Source organism: Callorhinchus milii, unplaced genomic scaffold, assembly GCF_018977255.1.
Source record: "Callorhinchus milii isolate IMCB2004 unplaced genomic scaffold, IMCB_Cmil_1.0 Scaffold31, whole genome shotgun sequence".
In the NCBI taxonomy this organism is placed as follows: domain Eukaryota; kingdom Metazoa; phylum Chordata; class Chondrichthyes; order Chimaeriformes; family Callorhinchidae; genus Callorhinchus; species Callorhinchus milii.
In genome coordinates, this window is record NW_024704772.1 from 203,213 (window position 1) to 218,419 (window position 15,207).

Below are 15,207 nucleotides of genomic sequence, written 5' to 3' on the forward strand. Positions count from 1 at the left end.
CTCATTCACGTAGCAGCTGTTTGCGGGGAGGTTGGTGCGCGCAAATTGGCTGTGGCGTACATTATAAAAACACACAGTCACTACACTTTACAGTAAAACTCTGTGAAACCCTTTGAAATGTCAATAGCAAGCACTATCCCTTATTGTCTTAATGCTAATTCTCGTGCTGTTGCTGAGCACGGTGACTGGGTTGGGCAGCTTTACCCTCTCTACCCCACTCTGCCCCCTCCCCTCCCTCTGCCCCCCCCACCCCAGGAAGCTTGGCGAATATGAGTAACTTTTAATTACAAGAGAAGTAGATGTCAAAACAAAACTAACTATTACAATGAATGGAGAGGTAAAAATATCTCTAAACTAGATGTGACAACTAAAAGCCATCTGTTAAAATTCTTCCCTCTCCCGTGTTCAGTGAGATTACACTGAGTTCGTTTCCAGGGCACATTTAGCTTCCAGGCGCTTTGTATGAACAGATATCAGATGCGAGACTCAAGGCAACAACTCCTCACCTGATGCCAAACACAGCGAGTCCCCATATGGGACCTTCCTTGTCTATATGGACTTGTTACTGTACGTGCTCTGAACCTCCTTCAGGGAGAGATAAGCGTCACAGGATCTGCCCAGGTTCAGTGATGCAGCCTTCAGGATGTTGCCGGCTTCCTGCCTGAACACCCCGGAGCACTGGGAGACGGCCTGGTCACCGAAGCTCAGCCCCTTGCAGCCCTGCCTGCCCTCATCCTCCTCCCCCTCTTCCTCCTCCTCCAGCTCCTCGTTGAGGAGCATGGTGTGTGGGAAGGCGCGGGACCCCAGAGAGTAATGTGGGAATTGGAAGAAGGCAATCTGGGGCTTGGGGGGGAGGAGGTCACAGGCTCGGCCGTTGTGTGGAACGTTTCCAAGCAGCTGCCCCACGTGTCCCACCTCAGCTGCCGATGTTGTGAGAGTAGCCGAGGCTAAAACCTCCTCCATCACACGGTCAAACCCCAGCCTCCCCCGGCCCCCACACTCGCTGCCCGGGGAGGTGGGCTCCACATCCAAATCTTCATACAGAGAGTCGTTGGAGGTGGTCAGGCACTGGTACGACCCACTCTCCTCACTCCCTGACTCAGCCCCGCTCTGCCCGTAGCTGAAGTAGACTTTGCAGGGCTCCATCTCCACGCAGTTTGGGTAGCTGAACCAGAAGTAGCCCTGGTTGGCAAAGCTAGACAGGGAGGAGGTTCCTGCGCTCCAGGAGCTGCTGCCGTCAGAGATGTAATCCTTCTTGATGAACGATTCCGAGTCTTTGATGCTGGAGATCTCGACCGGAGAAATTTCTGTTCCCAGCTCCTCAGCCGTGTAGAATGAGGCTGTCAGCCTCCCTCCCAGCCACTTCTGGGGGAGGACAGAGAGAGAGAGACATTGTATAATAATAATCCTTGCATTTGATATGGTGCCTTATCACGTCTTCGAGACTTCTCAAAGCGCTTCACAGGATACACTGTAAAGTAAATTGACTGCGTATTTTGAGGGTGAAACGTGGCAGCCAATTGCACACAGCAGCGTCCCCACCAACATAAATAAATAAAAACAAGAATACCAGTAAAATGGTATTGATAATGGCTGTAACTTCAGCACGAGATCGGATTGTTCGTCCACAAGTAAGTGGTGACTCCACCTGCGAGAGGTATTGATGTGTAGTGTGGCTGGGGGGTCAGTTCTGCAGTTTGGATGTTTATTGAGCAAATCGTGCCGGACACATGAGATCACCTCGTCTGCAAATAGCCCAGCAACCCCTCTTCCCACCCCCACTCCTGGTGGGTTGAGACGAGTGGCGCTCCCTTAGCTGAGCGTACGGAGTAAAGTGCTATTCTCGCCACTGGGCGAATGTGTTTCTGTGTGGTTGAGGAGGAACCGAAGCACAAGTGAATTATAAATAACATCATAAAGGAGTTTAAACGCTCACTGCAGGTTTATAACCACAGGAGTGGAGAGTCTAAACTTAGTCCACGGAGTGGCTAACAATGAGCACACATGAATAGGTTTTTCTGAGTGAACACAACAGCTCCCCCGAATGAGTGATCTGTAGCTCTGACAGACAGGCATACTCACCTCCACGCAGACACTCACACACTCACAGACACTCTCACACACACAGACAGACACTCACAGACACTCTCATACACACAGATACTCTCACCCACATACAGACACACACACACAGACAGACACACACAGACACTCTCACACACAGACACTCTCACACACAGACACTCACACACATACAGACACACACACACACACTCTCACTCACACAGACACTCTCACTCACACAGACACTCTCACACACATACAGACACACAGACACTCATTCACACAGAGAGGCCGACACAGAGACACACTTCCACAGAGACACAGACACTGTGACGCAGACACGCTCACACACACATCCACAGACATCTTTGCGACACAGAGACAATCACACAGACACTCTCACAGATGCTCACACACACACATACAGAGACACACACACAGGCACAGGTGCTCAGACATACGACTGAATAGAAACCACAAACAGGCCAGTCTGACAAAGTGCAGGAAATTTCTCGTGAATCAACAGTATTAATACAGTGCGGAGCTGGGCTGCTGCCTGCGCCCTCACATAGCTGCCTTCCGTTCAGAAAGTAATATTTGTGGTTCTCGGCTCAGAGGAAGCCTGCCGCTGCCTTTAAAAGGTCAGACGTTACATTGATACACATCTTTGGGTGACCTTCACTTCACGCATAGTTTCCTCCCCGAGGAGGTGGGGGGGTGGGGGGCGCGGGGGGGTAGGGCTGTCACTGAGATCTAGTGTTTATCACAGGTAGAGTCACACATGTCCTCTCTCCAAAACAAGATGAGGGAAAGGAAGCACTTGGTTACTTTTATGGGTCCTTATCTCATCATAAAAGGTTCTACAACTTGACGTTTTTTATATGACTGTTTTAGTCCACAAAATATACAGTCAGTTGAGTGAGTGTGAGTGAGTGAGTGAGTGAGTGAGTGTGTACTTTTCGCCCACAATATATAGTCAGTTCGCCGTGAAGCTCTTTGAGACGTCTCAAAGACGTGATAAGGTGCTATATCAAATGGAACAATTATTATTATTATAAATATTATTATTAGACGGCTGCCCTTTACATGAGCAGGCTATGACGTGAACGTTTGATTAATTTGGGGGATTGACGGCCAGGACACCGGGAGGAGAGAGAGAAACTCCATTCTCTTTTCCAACAGAGTATTTAATGTCCACCTAAATAGGGCACAGACGTAGAGCTCGCCTTAACCAAAGGACAGCACTTCTGACAAGGCAGCAGCCCTCCAGCACAGTGCTGGGTCATCAACCTGGCCTGTGAGATTGGCATGGGGCTTGAACCCACACCCTTCTGACCCAGAGCCCAGGCTTCCTGGATTTGTGCTGAGAATAGAGATTGGACTGTCTTCTGCAGAACAAGGCAGGAAGAGGGCAGAACTGACAACAGCCGATGACGTACTCAAGAGAAACTGTGGTTTACCTGAAAATTACCGCCATGTATTGAGTTTAGGTCATAAAAGAATTTGCCGGGATCTGGGACGGAAAACCATTTCAGCTTCTTCAATCTGTGAATGAATTCAGAGGTGGACAAAGTCTTTGGTTAGTTGAATCTCACGGACAATGGCACCAATGTGGTGACTTAAACACAGTTAGAAACAGAGAATAGGGACAGGCAGGACCGGAAAGACATTGAGGTCCAGCCCAGAGTTACACGGTCCTTATGCCTCTCCATTTTGTCCTTTCCTCAACCCACGTCTTCTGTACGCTCTCACCTCTCTCTGTGTTAGTCATTCAGTCTGTTCACTGTCATATCACAATTCAGACAGGATTTAAATTAATAGAACTGGCAAAACAAGGTGTGGTTTCTCTATCTGACTGATGGATAATAGACCTGTTTTTGTTGTTAGCGCTCTGAGGGCTACCCCGTGTAAAAGGGGCTACATAAATACAAGTCATTCTCCTGTTGGCTATGTGACAGCCGTGTGTGTGACTGCAAGTGTGTGCGTGCGTGTGCAAACGTGTGTGCCCTGCCCATTGTATCAGTCTCGCTGTTTGCTCCTGATCCCAATCAGTGCTCCTCTCCCCACACAGGCCTGTCTGGTTGTGGTGTAAGCTTACCGTTTGGGCATCATGTATCGGTTGACGAACACCAGAATCATGGTGACCACAATGCTGATCAGCGACAGGACCCCCCATACCGCCATCTGGTTTCCATCTGAGAAACAATGGCCATTGCTTATTCACAGTAATAGCGATAATAATCCTTGCATTTGACCCAGCAATCTTCACATTGGGAGGATGCCTCAAAGCGCTTCACAGAGTTCACTGTAAAGTGTAGTGACTGCATGTTTGGTTGGATAACATGCTCGGGGTTGGGTGTCCGTTACAGGGGGGATTAAGCAGATCCAACGCATCAAGTGGTTTCTTAAATCAGCCCCAGTGTCCTGCCCTCAACTCTGACAGCTGTTACATCTCCTCTGTGTTTAACATAATAATAATAATCCTTGCATTTGATATAGCACTTTTCACGTCTTCTAGACGTCTCAAAGCGCTTCACAGAATATGCTGTAAAGTGAATTGACCGTATATTTGTGGGCAAAACGAAAAATGAATATTTCCTATCCTGAAATTCCCCAACGCTACTCAAATATGGTTCTGGGTGTAACTGTGCCTGCCGGTGCTGTGAGAGCAGAAAGGGTCACCTTACCATTAATGGTGCTTCCTGGAGTCTCCCATTCCACCTCCAGGCTCCACTGGCTCCACACACTGCGGTAGACGATCCCTCTCCCCTCCAGGGTTTTAACTCTGATCTGGGCTACGTACACCTGGCTGGGCTTCAGGTGCTTCAGATCGATTGAGGTTCTTAAAACACTTTCAATTAAAAGAAGTTCAGAATCCTAAAATCACAAAGCCCCAAAACGTTTTGTCACAACAGTTATTATTATCATTCATCTTAATATAATAATTAAATATGATGCAGCGTCAAGAGACTCTTACAGGATTTTGAGGAAAGGTTAAAGTGATAGGAAAGGTGGAGGGTTTCCATGTGTGTGATGGACACCTGGGACCCAGCATCACAGGATCAGTCATGGTATGAAAGCCTCTGGTTGCATGTGCTCAATGAGAAAAAGGCTAGACTACAACAACAACAAGATTCCATTTATTGAGCGCCTTTCACGTCGGGAGAACGTCCCAAACATTTGGGGCTTGCTATAGACCGCCAGGCCATAGCAGGGAGAACAATGATAATGTTAGGAGTGTATGTGGGAAAGAGAAGGTACATCTTGTATAGAGTCAATACACCTGGCAGAAAAGCAAATGAAACTCACTTTCCAAAGCCCGTCCTTGGGCTTGTATCTCAGTTCACTTTTCAACGCCATATAGTCGGTTATGGTTTTGGGGACAGTCCAGGAGAACTGGCAGTCATTGGTGGACATGTTGGCCACGATGTCTGGACGGGGAATCTTAACTGAAGGAACAACAGACTGGCTTTAGCTTTGGTCAGCGGCTATCTGGCACCAAATATAATAATAATGATAATAATCCTTGCATTTGAAATAGCGCTTTATCACGTCATTGAGACGTCTCAAAATGCTTCACAGAATATAGTGTAAAGTGTAGTGACTGTATATTTTGTGGACGAAACACAGCAGCCAATTGTGCACAGCAGTGACCCATAAACAGTCATGGATTGAGTTGGGAGGATGTGGTAAGGAAGGTATCCAGTGCTTGTTGTTGTCGGGATTGCGAGCTGCAGTGTTTGGGACAAGTTGAAGTTTATACTGTACGTCAGTGGTTATAGATTGTGCAAGTAAATGAAAAATTGTTGCTTTTCACTTACTGTTCGAGCTTGGTTCAAACATCTCAATCATTCCGTTGAGAGATTTGTGGCCGTTCTTGTGACACCACAGAGTCACATTGAAGGACTGGGCAATGGTGAAAAAGCTGAAGGAAAGACTGCAGCTTCTGCTTGAGCCTCTGAGCACAGCATCGAGTACACTTTGTGCTTCGCATTTATTGGCAAACCTTTCAAAACATGAAAAATTAGATTGGGGACTGAAGTTATTGATATAGTTGACATTACTGTGGCTATTTATGCAACCTTCTGTTTTCTAATAGTATCACAGGGTCTTTAACCTCCACCAGATCAACAACAACAACAAATAACATTTACACAGCGTCTCTTATGTCGGGAGGACATCCCAAGGCGCTGGACAGTCAGGGATTTGGACCCGAGCTGGGGGTTGGGATCAGGAGGGTTGGAGAGCAAGGAGGGTAGGGGCAGGAGGGTGATCATAGGCGTGGTCGAAGAGGAGGGTCTTGAGGCGGGACTTGAAGGAGTCAAGGGAGGGAGCGAGGCAAAGGGACTGAGGGATGGAGTTCCAGAGGGTGGGGGCAGAGAGGTACAGACTGGAACTCATCAGAAGGATTATGGCTGGATCCAATCAAATATTCAAGACTGAGCTGGATAGATTATCTGTTAGGTTATCAAGGGATATGGGTCAAAGAGGCGTAAGATAAGGTATATGATATTATAGAATGGTGGAACAGACTTGGGCTGAATGGCCTCCTCCTATTCCTATGTACCTTATGATCATGACTTACATATTGTCTTCTGCTTGCACCATGCACTGATCCCCGGTAACGGCCGCTCGTTCCACCCAGTCACACGTCATCTCAGAGATGTAATCTACCGTGCAGCAGAACTGGCTTGTTCCTGGCACCGCAGGGACACAAAGTAAGGAGTCAGCTCAGGGGTATGAGCAAAGCCGCTACAACATTCGCTCTTTAACCTCGCTAAACCAACACGGGGGGACGAAGGGAATGCAAATTGAACCCTGACTTTCCGTTAAATACTTTGGCAACATGAAAGGTACTGTATCACATGGTAGGATTGCTATTCATTATTCTCCAGTGATTGAACATTCAAATCAATCACTGGAGAATAATCCTGCCATTTGATATACAGCACCTTTCATATTGTATTTCGTATTGTCAAAAGTGTTTAATAGTAGTCGCTGTAAAGTGTAGTGACTGTGTATTTGTAGGTGAATGCGACGGCCATTTTGCTCAAAATAACATTCCCACAAATAGCCACCAAGTGGCTGAGCAATTTGTATCTCGTGGACTGTTGGCCAGGACATGGGGTGATAGAGAGAAACTTCTCTTTTCCCAATAGTGCTGTGGGACAGTTACTGTTGCTGTGCACTTGCTCAGGCACAGTGGGACCTGGGTGTAATGTCTCATCCCAAGGACGGCACATCCCGTAATGCAGCACTGTTCCCGCTCTCGTAGAGCTGAACTGTATTGAAGCTTCAGCCTGGACTGTGAGCTCAACATCCTGAGGTGGGGCTTGAACCCACAATCTTCTGATTCAGAGAGCGATTGTGCCAGGTTGCCACATCAAATAATTACACATAATTGTTAACTGTATACGTACCATTTATATAGTCATGTCCCTTTGATATTCGCAGAAACATCAGGATGTTAAGGAATCCAAGTTGCAAATAAGCTGCCATTCTTCTAGGGAGCTGGAAACATACAGAATACATCAAAGGAAATCTGATTGTCTACTTTCTGCAGCATTCAAACCTCTTGGCCCTTCCCTCTCAGTCCCCAAAGAAACTAATCTCAGATTTTTAGTGCTAAATTCTGTTTTGCTTTGAGCTCAGCAGAAGGTTGCACAGTGTGCTCTCAGTGTCGGTGTTCCTTGTTAATGCCTCTTTCACAGAGAGGGTGGTCCTCTCTGTCAATGATAAGGGGAGAGGTGTTTGTCAACGATTGGTGATTGGCATGTAGATGTATCTGGTGTAGGGTGATTCTATTGAGATCCGTCCACTGAATGTTCCCACAACGCTAGTTTGGCAGCTGAGGATTAACTCTGCGTTTGAGTTTCTAGGATTTGAATTCCTGCTCTGCTAACCAGGTGCTAAAGGCACAGGGAGAAAGGACAGGGCAGGGGGCAGAGGGCACAGGTTCAGATGTGGAGAGCAAGGTTAGGGCAGACACTGCATTGGGACGCCCATAAGCATGTGTCATTTGTTTTTGTTGTTGTTGCATTGTTGGTGAGAACTTAAACTGAAATCCTTGCTTTGCCTTTTGAGGGGGGATGTTAAAGATTCAGAGCCGCTATTGGAAAAAGAAGGGAGTTTCTTTCCCTTGTGTCTTGGTCATCAATCCCCCACATGAATTGGTCATTGACCACATGGCTGTGTGTGGGGAGCCTTTGCTGTGCACAGAATAGACCGTTTCTGTCAACACATTAGAGGGCTGAACCCTGCGTGTTCACACCTCAGCTTCTAGTTTCTCTCCTGTAGGTCAAGATCTTATCTGTTACAGACTGTCCCTGTTTGATGTTTACCACTCGCCTTCCTGTGACAGCTTTTTCTCTCCATTCAGACCCTCATACAGGAACATGTTTGACTTAAACAGCTTTTAAGAGGCAACAAGGCAACTATTTGAATAGGAAAAATCTAAAAGGGTTTGCGCGTGTGTGTCCGCGCGTGTGTGTGTTAGGATTACAGTTGCAGTGCGGAGGTTGAGATTAAGAAGGGGTTGGGGGAGGTTGAGTGAATAGCACAATGATTAAAGCAGTGCACAACTCTGCCTCATTAAGTGTAGGCCGCTATGTAACTACACTTTGTTGTTGATGCGTACCAGACCTGACATATACGACTGACGCTCAGACCTGACACAAGGTTGAAGAAAGCATCACTGTGGCCTTCTCTATTTTTCGAGAACTGAATTATTTTTAAGGTTTTAGGCTTTTACTTAACATGTTGTGGAGAAAGGAATAAGCAAAAAAACCCAAATGATGGCACCTGAGGTAAACAAGGCAGCTTATGAACAGAAGCTGTCCCTCACAATACTTTGTGTTATTTCCTGTTTTCTTATAATTCAGTGACCACAAAAACCACAATTAAATTTACCCCTTTTAATGAAGAACATAATTCGCTTCTCGGTTTGGCCATGGGTTGGAGCCATTATATATTTAACTCATTAGGATTTATGGGGCTTTAGAGAGAATTTGACTGATAATATAATAAGTACACATACACGCGCACACAGGAGTACACATACACATCACAAACACACATAGGAGTACACACAGGAGTACACACACACACACACACACACACACAGGAGTAAACACACATGGGAGTACACACACACAGGAGTACACACACACACACAGGAGTACACACACATGGGAGTACACACACACACACAGGAGTACACACACACACACAGGAGTACACACACACTTACAGGAGTACACACACAGGATTACACACACATACAGAGTACGCAAGCACACACACACATACACACACAGGAGTACATATACACGTGATTTTACACACACACACAAGTACACACATGCACCAACATGCAATTATACACACATGCGCACACACTCGGGCGCAGGTCACACACGTGCACGTGAATATACACACAGAACACATACACACATACACTCCCAGGGGGAGAGAGTAGGGTCAGGCGAGTAAGGGAGCTGTGGGATCACTGTGAAGCCAGCACTGCTCCTGGTTTGGGGACTGACTGACCGCTCTCCTCAGTCTCTCTGTCTAACTGCAGGTTTGCAAACAAGTGTTTGTGTGCTGTGCAAACTCCCCTCTCGCTCGTTTGCTCTCTCTCCCAGCCTGGCTCAGCCAGTGAGATACGATCCGCTCTCAGGCTGAGCGAGCGAGTGAGCCACCACAGTGGTTGTGGAGCTATAACCACACTGAAGGCCGCTGATGGTAACTTACTCATCAAACCACAGGGTGGATGGGACTCTCTGAGCGATGAGGAGACACCCACAATCTCATTGACTAGTAGTCCTTGTGTGAACACTTCCCTCTCCATTCCCTGTGTATTTTGCTATTCCAGAAGATAATGGCTGATCTGTACCTCAACTCCATTTACCTGACTTTGCCCCATATCCCTTGATCCCTTTGACCTAACAAACTTCTATCCACCCCAAGGCTGGAAAATTTGCGTAGAACAATGGCCCACACACACAACCACAAGGCGAGTGGCCAGAGTACCCGGGGGATTGTTGGGCAGGACATCGGGAGAGAAACTCCCAGTAGCGTCATACAATCAAAACACTGAGCTACAGAGCTCCACGTTGAACAGTTACATTAGCAAACCAACTTGTGCTATTATCTGATTCAAACTGGAAGTTGAGGAAATGTCAGCGTGTGTTATTAATGGCTTTGATCAGAGATAACATCTTGGTATGTTTGATCTGCACGGAATTAGACACTGCTGAGAGCAGCCTGCTTCAAATTAGCACCCAGCCTCCCAGCACAGCGTCACTCATACCTAACAGGTGACGGTCTTACAAGGAAGCCCGAGGCTCTGGCTGACAATAATAATAATCATAATAATCCTTGCATTTGATACAGCGCCTTATCACATCGTTCAGACGTCTCAAAGCGCTTCACAGGATATGCTGTAAAGTGAAATGACTGTGTATTGTGGGCGAAACAAGGCAGCCAATTTCGTACAGCAGTGTCCCACAAACAATCGTGGATTGAGTGACCAAACTATTATTATTAATTTTTTTTTGGAGGGATTATTAAGAACCCACCAAGTTACATTATTTTTTCCCCTCATGGCTCTGGCAGGACTCTGGGCTGTGTGCAAGCTGGCTGCCATGTTTGCCTACAAAGTATGCAGTTGCTCTCACTTGACAGTAATTACTGCAAAGCACTTGCTGACGTGGCGACACTTTAACGCACTCGGTTTGGTTTCATACGCTCTCCTTCCAGTTTCAATTCACGGCAGCTGTCTGACACTGTGTGTTATCTGATCTCAATCGTGTTGAAGTATTGGTTCTGACAGTTTCTGATAACACAGGCAGATAGCTCCAAATACGGTCACAAATACCCGGGCTTGAAACCTTCCTCATGGGTTTCAACATGAGTGCAGTTTTTGGTCAGAGCAAACATTACCTTTGTATATAACATCCACCCCACAATGCCGTACAGATAGCTCACTGTTTGAGTGGCACCAAGCAGATGAGCTAACACACAGTCAAGCTGAACCTTACAGGGTTTATTTTCCACCTTGATCCATAATTGAGCCGAGTGGGACTGGGAGCACATTTCCATCTCACTTGAGTGGCCACGATTTCCAGCTGAGACTTGAGGGTGGACCTACACACGCATTTTCTCTCTTTCATAGGGACAGGAGGAGATCTTTCAGCCCCTCAAGCCTGTACCTCCATTCTATAAGATTTGTACCTCAACTTCAATTACCCGCCCTTGCCCCATATCCCTCTTTGGGTACCAACCTCAAGGGCAAGTCTCAAAATGGGGGAGGGAAGAAATATCTGGGTTGAAGAGAGCAAGGTGGGATTGACTAGAGCGCGGGACTGGGATTGGGACGAGAGAGTGGACTGTGTCTGTGCTCTGTGGGGTTTGGGTTTGTTGGAAGATGGAAGATATTCAGATGGAAGTGTATAATCCTCTGTCAAATCAAAACAATGATGTTATCAGATTAGTTCATCAACCGCGATTAGACCTGGGGGAAGATAGAGAGCAGCCAAATAAGTCAATGTTTTGATGATTGACTGAGAAGCTATTTACCATTCATAGGAACAGGGGAACAGGGAGCACCTCATCACATTGTCCACCCAACCCTCCTCATCACAGTGTCCACCCAACCCTCCTCATCACAGTGTCCACCCAACCCTCCTCATCACATTGTCCACCCAACCCTCCTCATCACAGTGTCCACCCAACCCTCCTCATCACAGTGTCCAGCCACAACCTCTGTTCCGGGTAACCTATTCCAGCTATTCCTTATCTTCTCTGTGTAATACCTTCTGGTGTCTGGCCATCACAAAATATAGTCAATTCACTTTACAGTATATCCTGTGAAGTGGATTGAGACGTCTCGAACACGAGATAAGGTACTGCATCCAATGCGAGGATTATTATTATTATTATTTAATCGCGGTGGAGGATCATAGCAGGTAGAGCAGGGCTGCGATGGGCGGGGCTGGGGATGGGCAGGCAGATCTCTGGGTTCCAGGCTTGCGATTGATATAACTTTGGAAAAAGGTGTCAGATCTAATGTGCGTCAGAACGTGTGCGCATGTGCGTTTGTGTGTGTTTGCGCACGTGTGAGAGCGTGTGTGGGTGCGTGCGTATGAGTGTGTGTGTGCGCGTGTGCGCGTGTGTGTGCGTGTGGCTACTGCAGAAAGTGGATGTGAGAGTGGAAATTCAGCTCCTGTGTTATGTTGACAAGCAGAAACAAACTCTTTATTTCTCCCCAAAAATCTGTGCCCATCAGTGATCAGTGTCTGCCCGTCACAGTGTCAGGAATCCCAGCCGGGGGGGCAGGGGGGAAATCTACCCAGACATAACTCACCATCTGGCTCATCTGATCCACAGCACCACCTGCGTCTCCTACATTGAGTTTCTGTAAAATACAACATGCATTGTGTCATGTCTTATTCCAGGAACATACTGGGGGCAAGGGGAGCAGTCAGTGCCTTGGGACATCTGACATGATACATCGTGTGTGGATCCTTACCTGGCTTAGCTTTCTGACCTGTGTGTGTGAGCGTGTGACTGTGTTTTGTGTGACTGTTATGTGTATGTGTGTGTGAGTACGTGCGTGTGTATGTATGTGTGTGTATGTGACTATTGTGTGTGTATGTATGTGACTATGTCTGTGACTGTGTGTGTGTGTACGACTGCTCTGTGACTGGTGAGTCAGCGCAGAACTGATCCACTAACAGTCTTAACAAGTTATTGCAACACTTAAGCCGTGGACTCAAACGTAAAAAAAACTCCCTCCTGGGTTGTGAGAGATGAGACATTAGCCGAGTTGCCTGTGTGGTCAGACAGAGCTCAGCTCTCACCTGGGTTTCCAGTAATGATTTCCTTTTCCTTTGAAATCATTTTGCAATGTTCCCCCCCCCCCCCCCCACCTCGTTCTTCTGCTGTGTCAGCCACAAGGTGCAATGTGTGTTAGCAAAGTCACAAGCTCAGAGCCTGACCTGGAGCAGAGCAGAGAATGCCTAACAAACCCAGATATAGGAGCACCTTTGATTCCTTCCTGAGAGATGCTGACACGACTCAGGTCCGTACCCCAGCCCGACTCAGCAACTCTCAGCAATGAAATAGAGGGAAGAATTGTGTGTACGTGCGTGGGGGGGAGGAACCCACATTTAACAGATACATTTCACATCCCACGATACTCAGAGGCAGAGAGTGAGACTGGAGTGAACAGCGAGGAGAGGCAACAACAACAACACATGACACATTTCCACAGTCGGGAGGACGTCTCGAGGCGCTGGAAAGTCAGGGATTTGGACCCAAGCTGGGGGTTGGGATCAGGGTGGCTGGAGGGCGAGGAGAGTAGGGGTAGGAGGGTGATCGAAGGCGCGGTTGAAGAGGTGAGTCTTCAGACTTGCCTTGAAGGAGGCGAGGGTGTGGAGCGAGGAAGAGGGACTGCGGGATGAAGTTCAAAAGGGTGGGGGCAGAGGCAGTGAGTGAGACTAGCGTGAACAGGGAGGAGAGGCAGCTCGCTTTCAGTCTGATCAAAACATCAGCTGCAATATGAACTGTTCTCCAGAAGTGTACCAACTTAAAGACGATGGCCTCAGGCCTGAGTACAGGAGACATTTCAGACATCAATCCTTTCCCTTTCACTGTGTCAGGCATAAGGGCCATCAGTCACCTGTGAGCTTCAACTTGCAGTTCTGCTCCCCTCTGACACACATTAATACATAGACACACACACACACACTGTATCATAGGTACTAACAAATGCAGAGTTTCAGAGAGCTAAGTCCACCCTACCCGTTAGGGCTTTGGCTGCAGGATTAACAGGAGCTGAGTGGGATGACTCCCTGCCCCCAGTGACTGATCTGCCCTTCCAAGTCCTGCTGGTTAGTCAGGCTGGGCCGGGCTGTGCTGTCATCAGCAGTGAGTGCCCTGGGATACTGCGGACCCGCCTGGCTCAGGAACCAGACGAGAGACCGTCACAGAGGGTTTGCTCAATTCCCACATGCCATTGTCACCTCGGAGGCTGCTCAGTCCTCAGTCACTACACCTCAATCACTACACCTCTACCACTACATTCGATTCAGGTGTCAGGCTGACACTCTCGCCTCTAAACAACAACAGCAGCATCCCTCATGCAGGATAGCGTCCCAGAGCGCTTGGCAGTGGTGGAGCATGACCCCGAGCCGGTGGGGGTGTCGGTAGATCGATAGGAAGGTCTTCAGGCATGACCTGAAGATGGGGAAGGAAGGGGCAAGACGGAATGTTCTGGAGTTTTGGGGCATAGTGGCAGAAAATGGCAGGTTGAGGCTGACACTCAGTGCAGTGCTGGGAGATCACCGCATTGTCGGAGATAATAATAATCTTTGGATTTGATACACAGCTTTATCATGTCTTCGTGACGTCTCAAAGCACTTAGATGCCATGCTTCGGATGAGACATTAGACCACGGTTGGTCTGTGCTTGTCCAGATGGGTATTAAAGATCCCGTGGTGCTATTTGGAAAGAGGAGGGATTTTCTCCCTGTATCCTGCTCAACAATCCCCCAGATAAAATTGGTCATTCATTTCATAGCTGTCTGTGGGATATTTGGTCTCAGCTCGGGTCCAAATCCCTGACTGTCCAGCGCCTTGGGATGTCCTCCCGACATTAAAGGTGCCGTTTAAATGTAATTTTGTATTGTTTTGAGTTCACTTACTAATACACAGTGACGACACTTTACAGTAAACTCCTTTGAAGCACTTTGAGACATTTCAGCAATGTTATGAGGCGCGATATCATATCCAATGATCATTATTAACTTCACTTAAGTCACGACTCTTGTAACTGTGTCTCAGTCACACTGTCTGAGTAACCGCGTCTCAATAACCATATCTAGTAACCGTGCCTGGTAAATCATAAGTAAGCTGGTAGTTAGCGCAGTTACCGGCAAACGGCAGTGACACAGGACACAGACACTAAACACCTGAACGGGAAGAGAAAAGAGTTAATCACCTGGAGCTGGAGGCTGAGTTGAGAGACGATACGTTAGTCAGTCACTGCTACACAGGCTGTCGAGTGAGCAAGACAGAAACTGGTGGGTGATGGTTTGAGGAGGATGTAAGCTGTGTTGATCTGATAGTGCGCTGCTCAGCA

The 15,207-nt window shown here is 47.5% G+C and overlaps 1 protein-coding gene across 2 annotated transcripts; it reads right to left on the reverse strand.

Moving 5' to 3' along the window:
* Positions 1-248: 248 nt before the first annotated feature.
* On the reverse strand, positions 249-15,130 carry LOC103189779 (interleukin-2 receptor subunit beta). 2 transcript variants are annotated; one of them, XM_007910287.1, is made up of 10 exons: positions 15,067-15,130; positions 12,431-12,481; positions 7,485-7,575; positions 6,650-6,761; positions 5,886-6,070; positions 5,374-5,513; positions 4,752-4,941; positions 4,163-4,259; positions 3,525-3,609; positions 249-1,365 (listed from the first exon to the last, which is right to left on the reverse strand). In XM_007910287.1, exons 2-10 carry the CDS (start codon positions 12,440-12,442, stop codon positions 550-552), a joined length of 1,728 nt encoding a protein of 575 aa, XP_007908478.1. In that variant the 5' UTR covers positions 12,443-12,481; positions 15,067-15,130; the 3' UTR covers positions 249-549. The 2 variants fall into 2 exon arrangements, with proteins under 2 accessions (XP_007908478.1, XP_042200846.1); XM_042344912.1 differs by lacking the exon at positions 15,067-15,130 and having other exon boundaries at positions 12,431-12,503.
* Between the last annotated feature and the right edge of the window lie 77 nt (positions 15,131-15,207).

What these genes read in the sequence shown, in the direction of transcription:
- LOC103189779 (XM_007910287.1), bottom strand. An exon ending in GTGCAAGCAGAAGACAATAT is followed by an intron (nt 6,071 to 6,649) that starts GTAAGTCATGAT and finishes ATGTTTTGAAAG; the next exon opens with GTTTGCCAATAAATGCGAAG. An exon ending in GTTTGAACCAAGCTCGAACA is followed by an intron (nt 5,514 to 5,885) that starts GTAAGTGAAAAG and finishes TTGTTCCTTCAG; the next exon opens with TTAAGATTCCCCGTCCAGAC.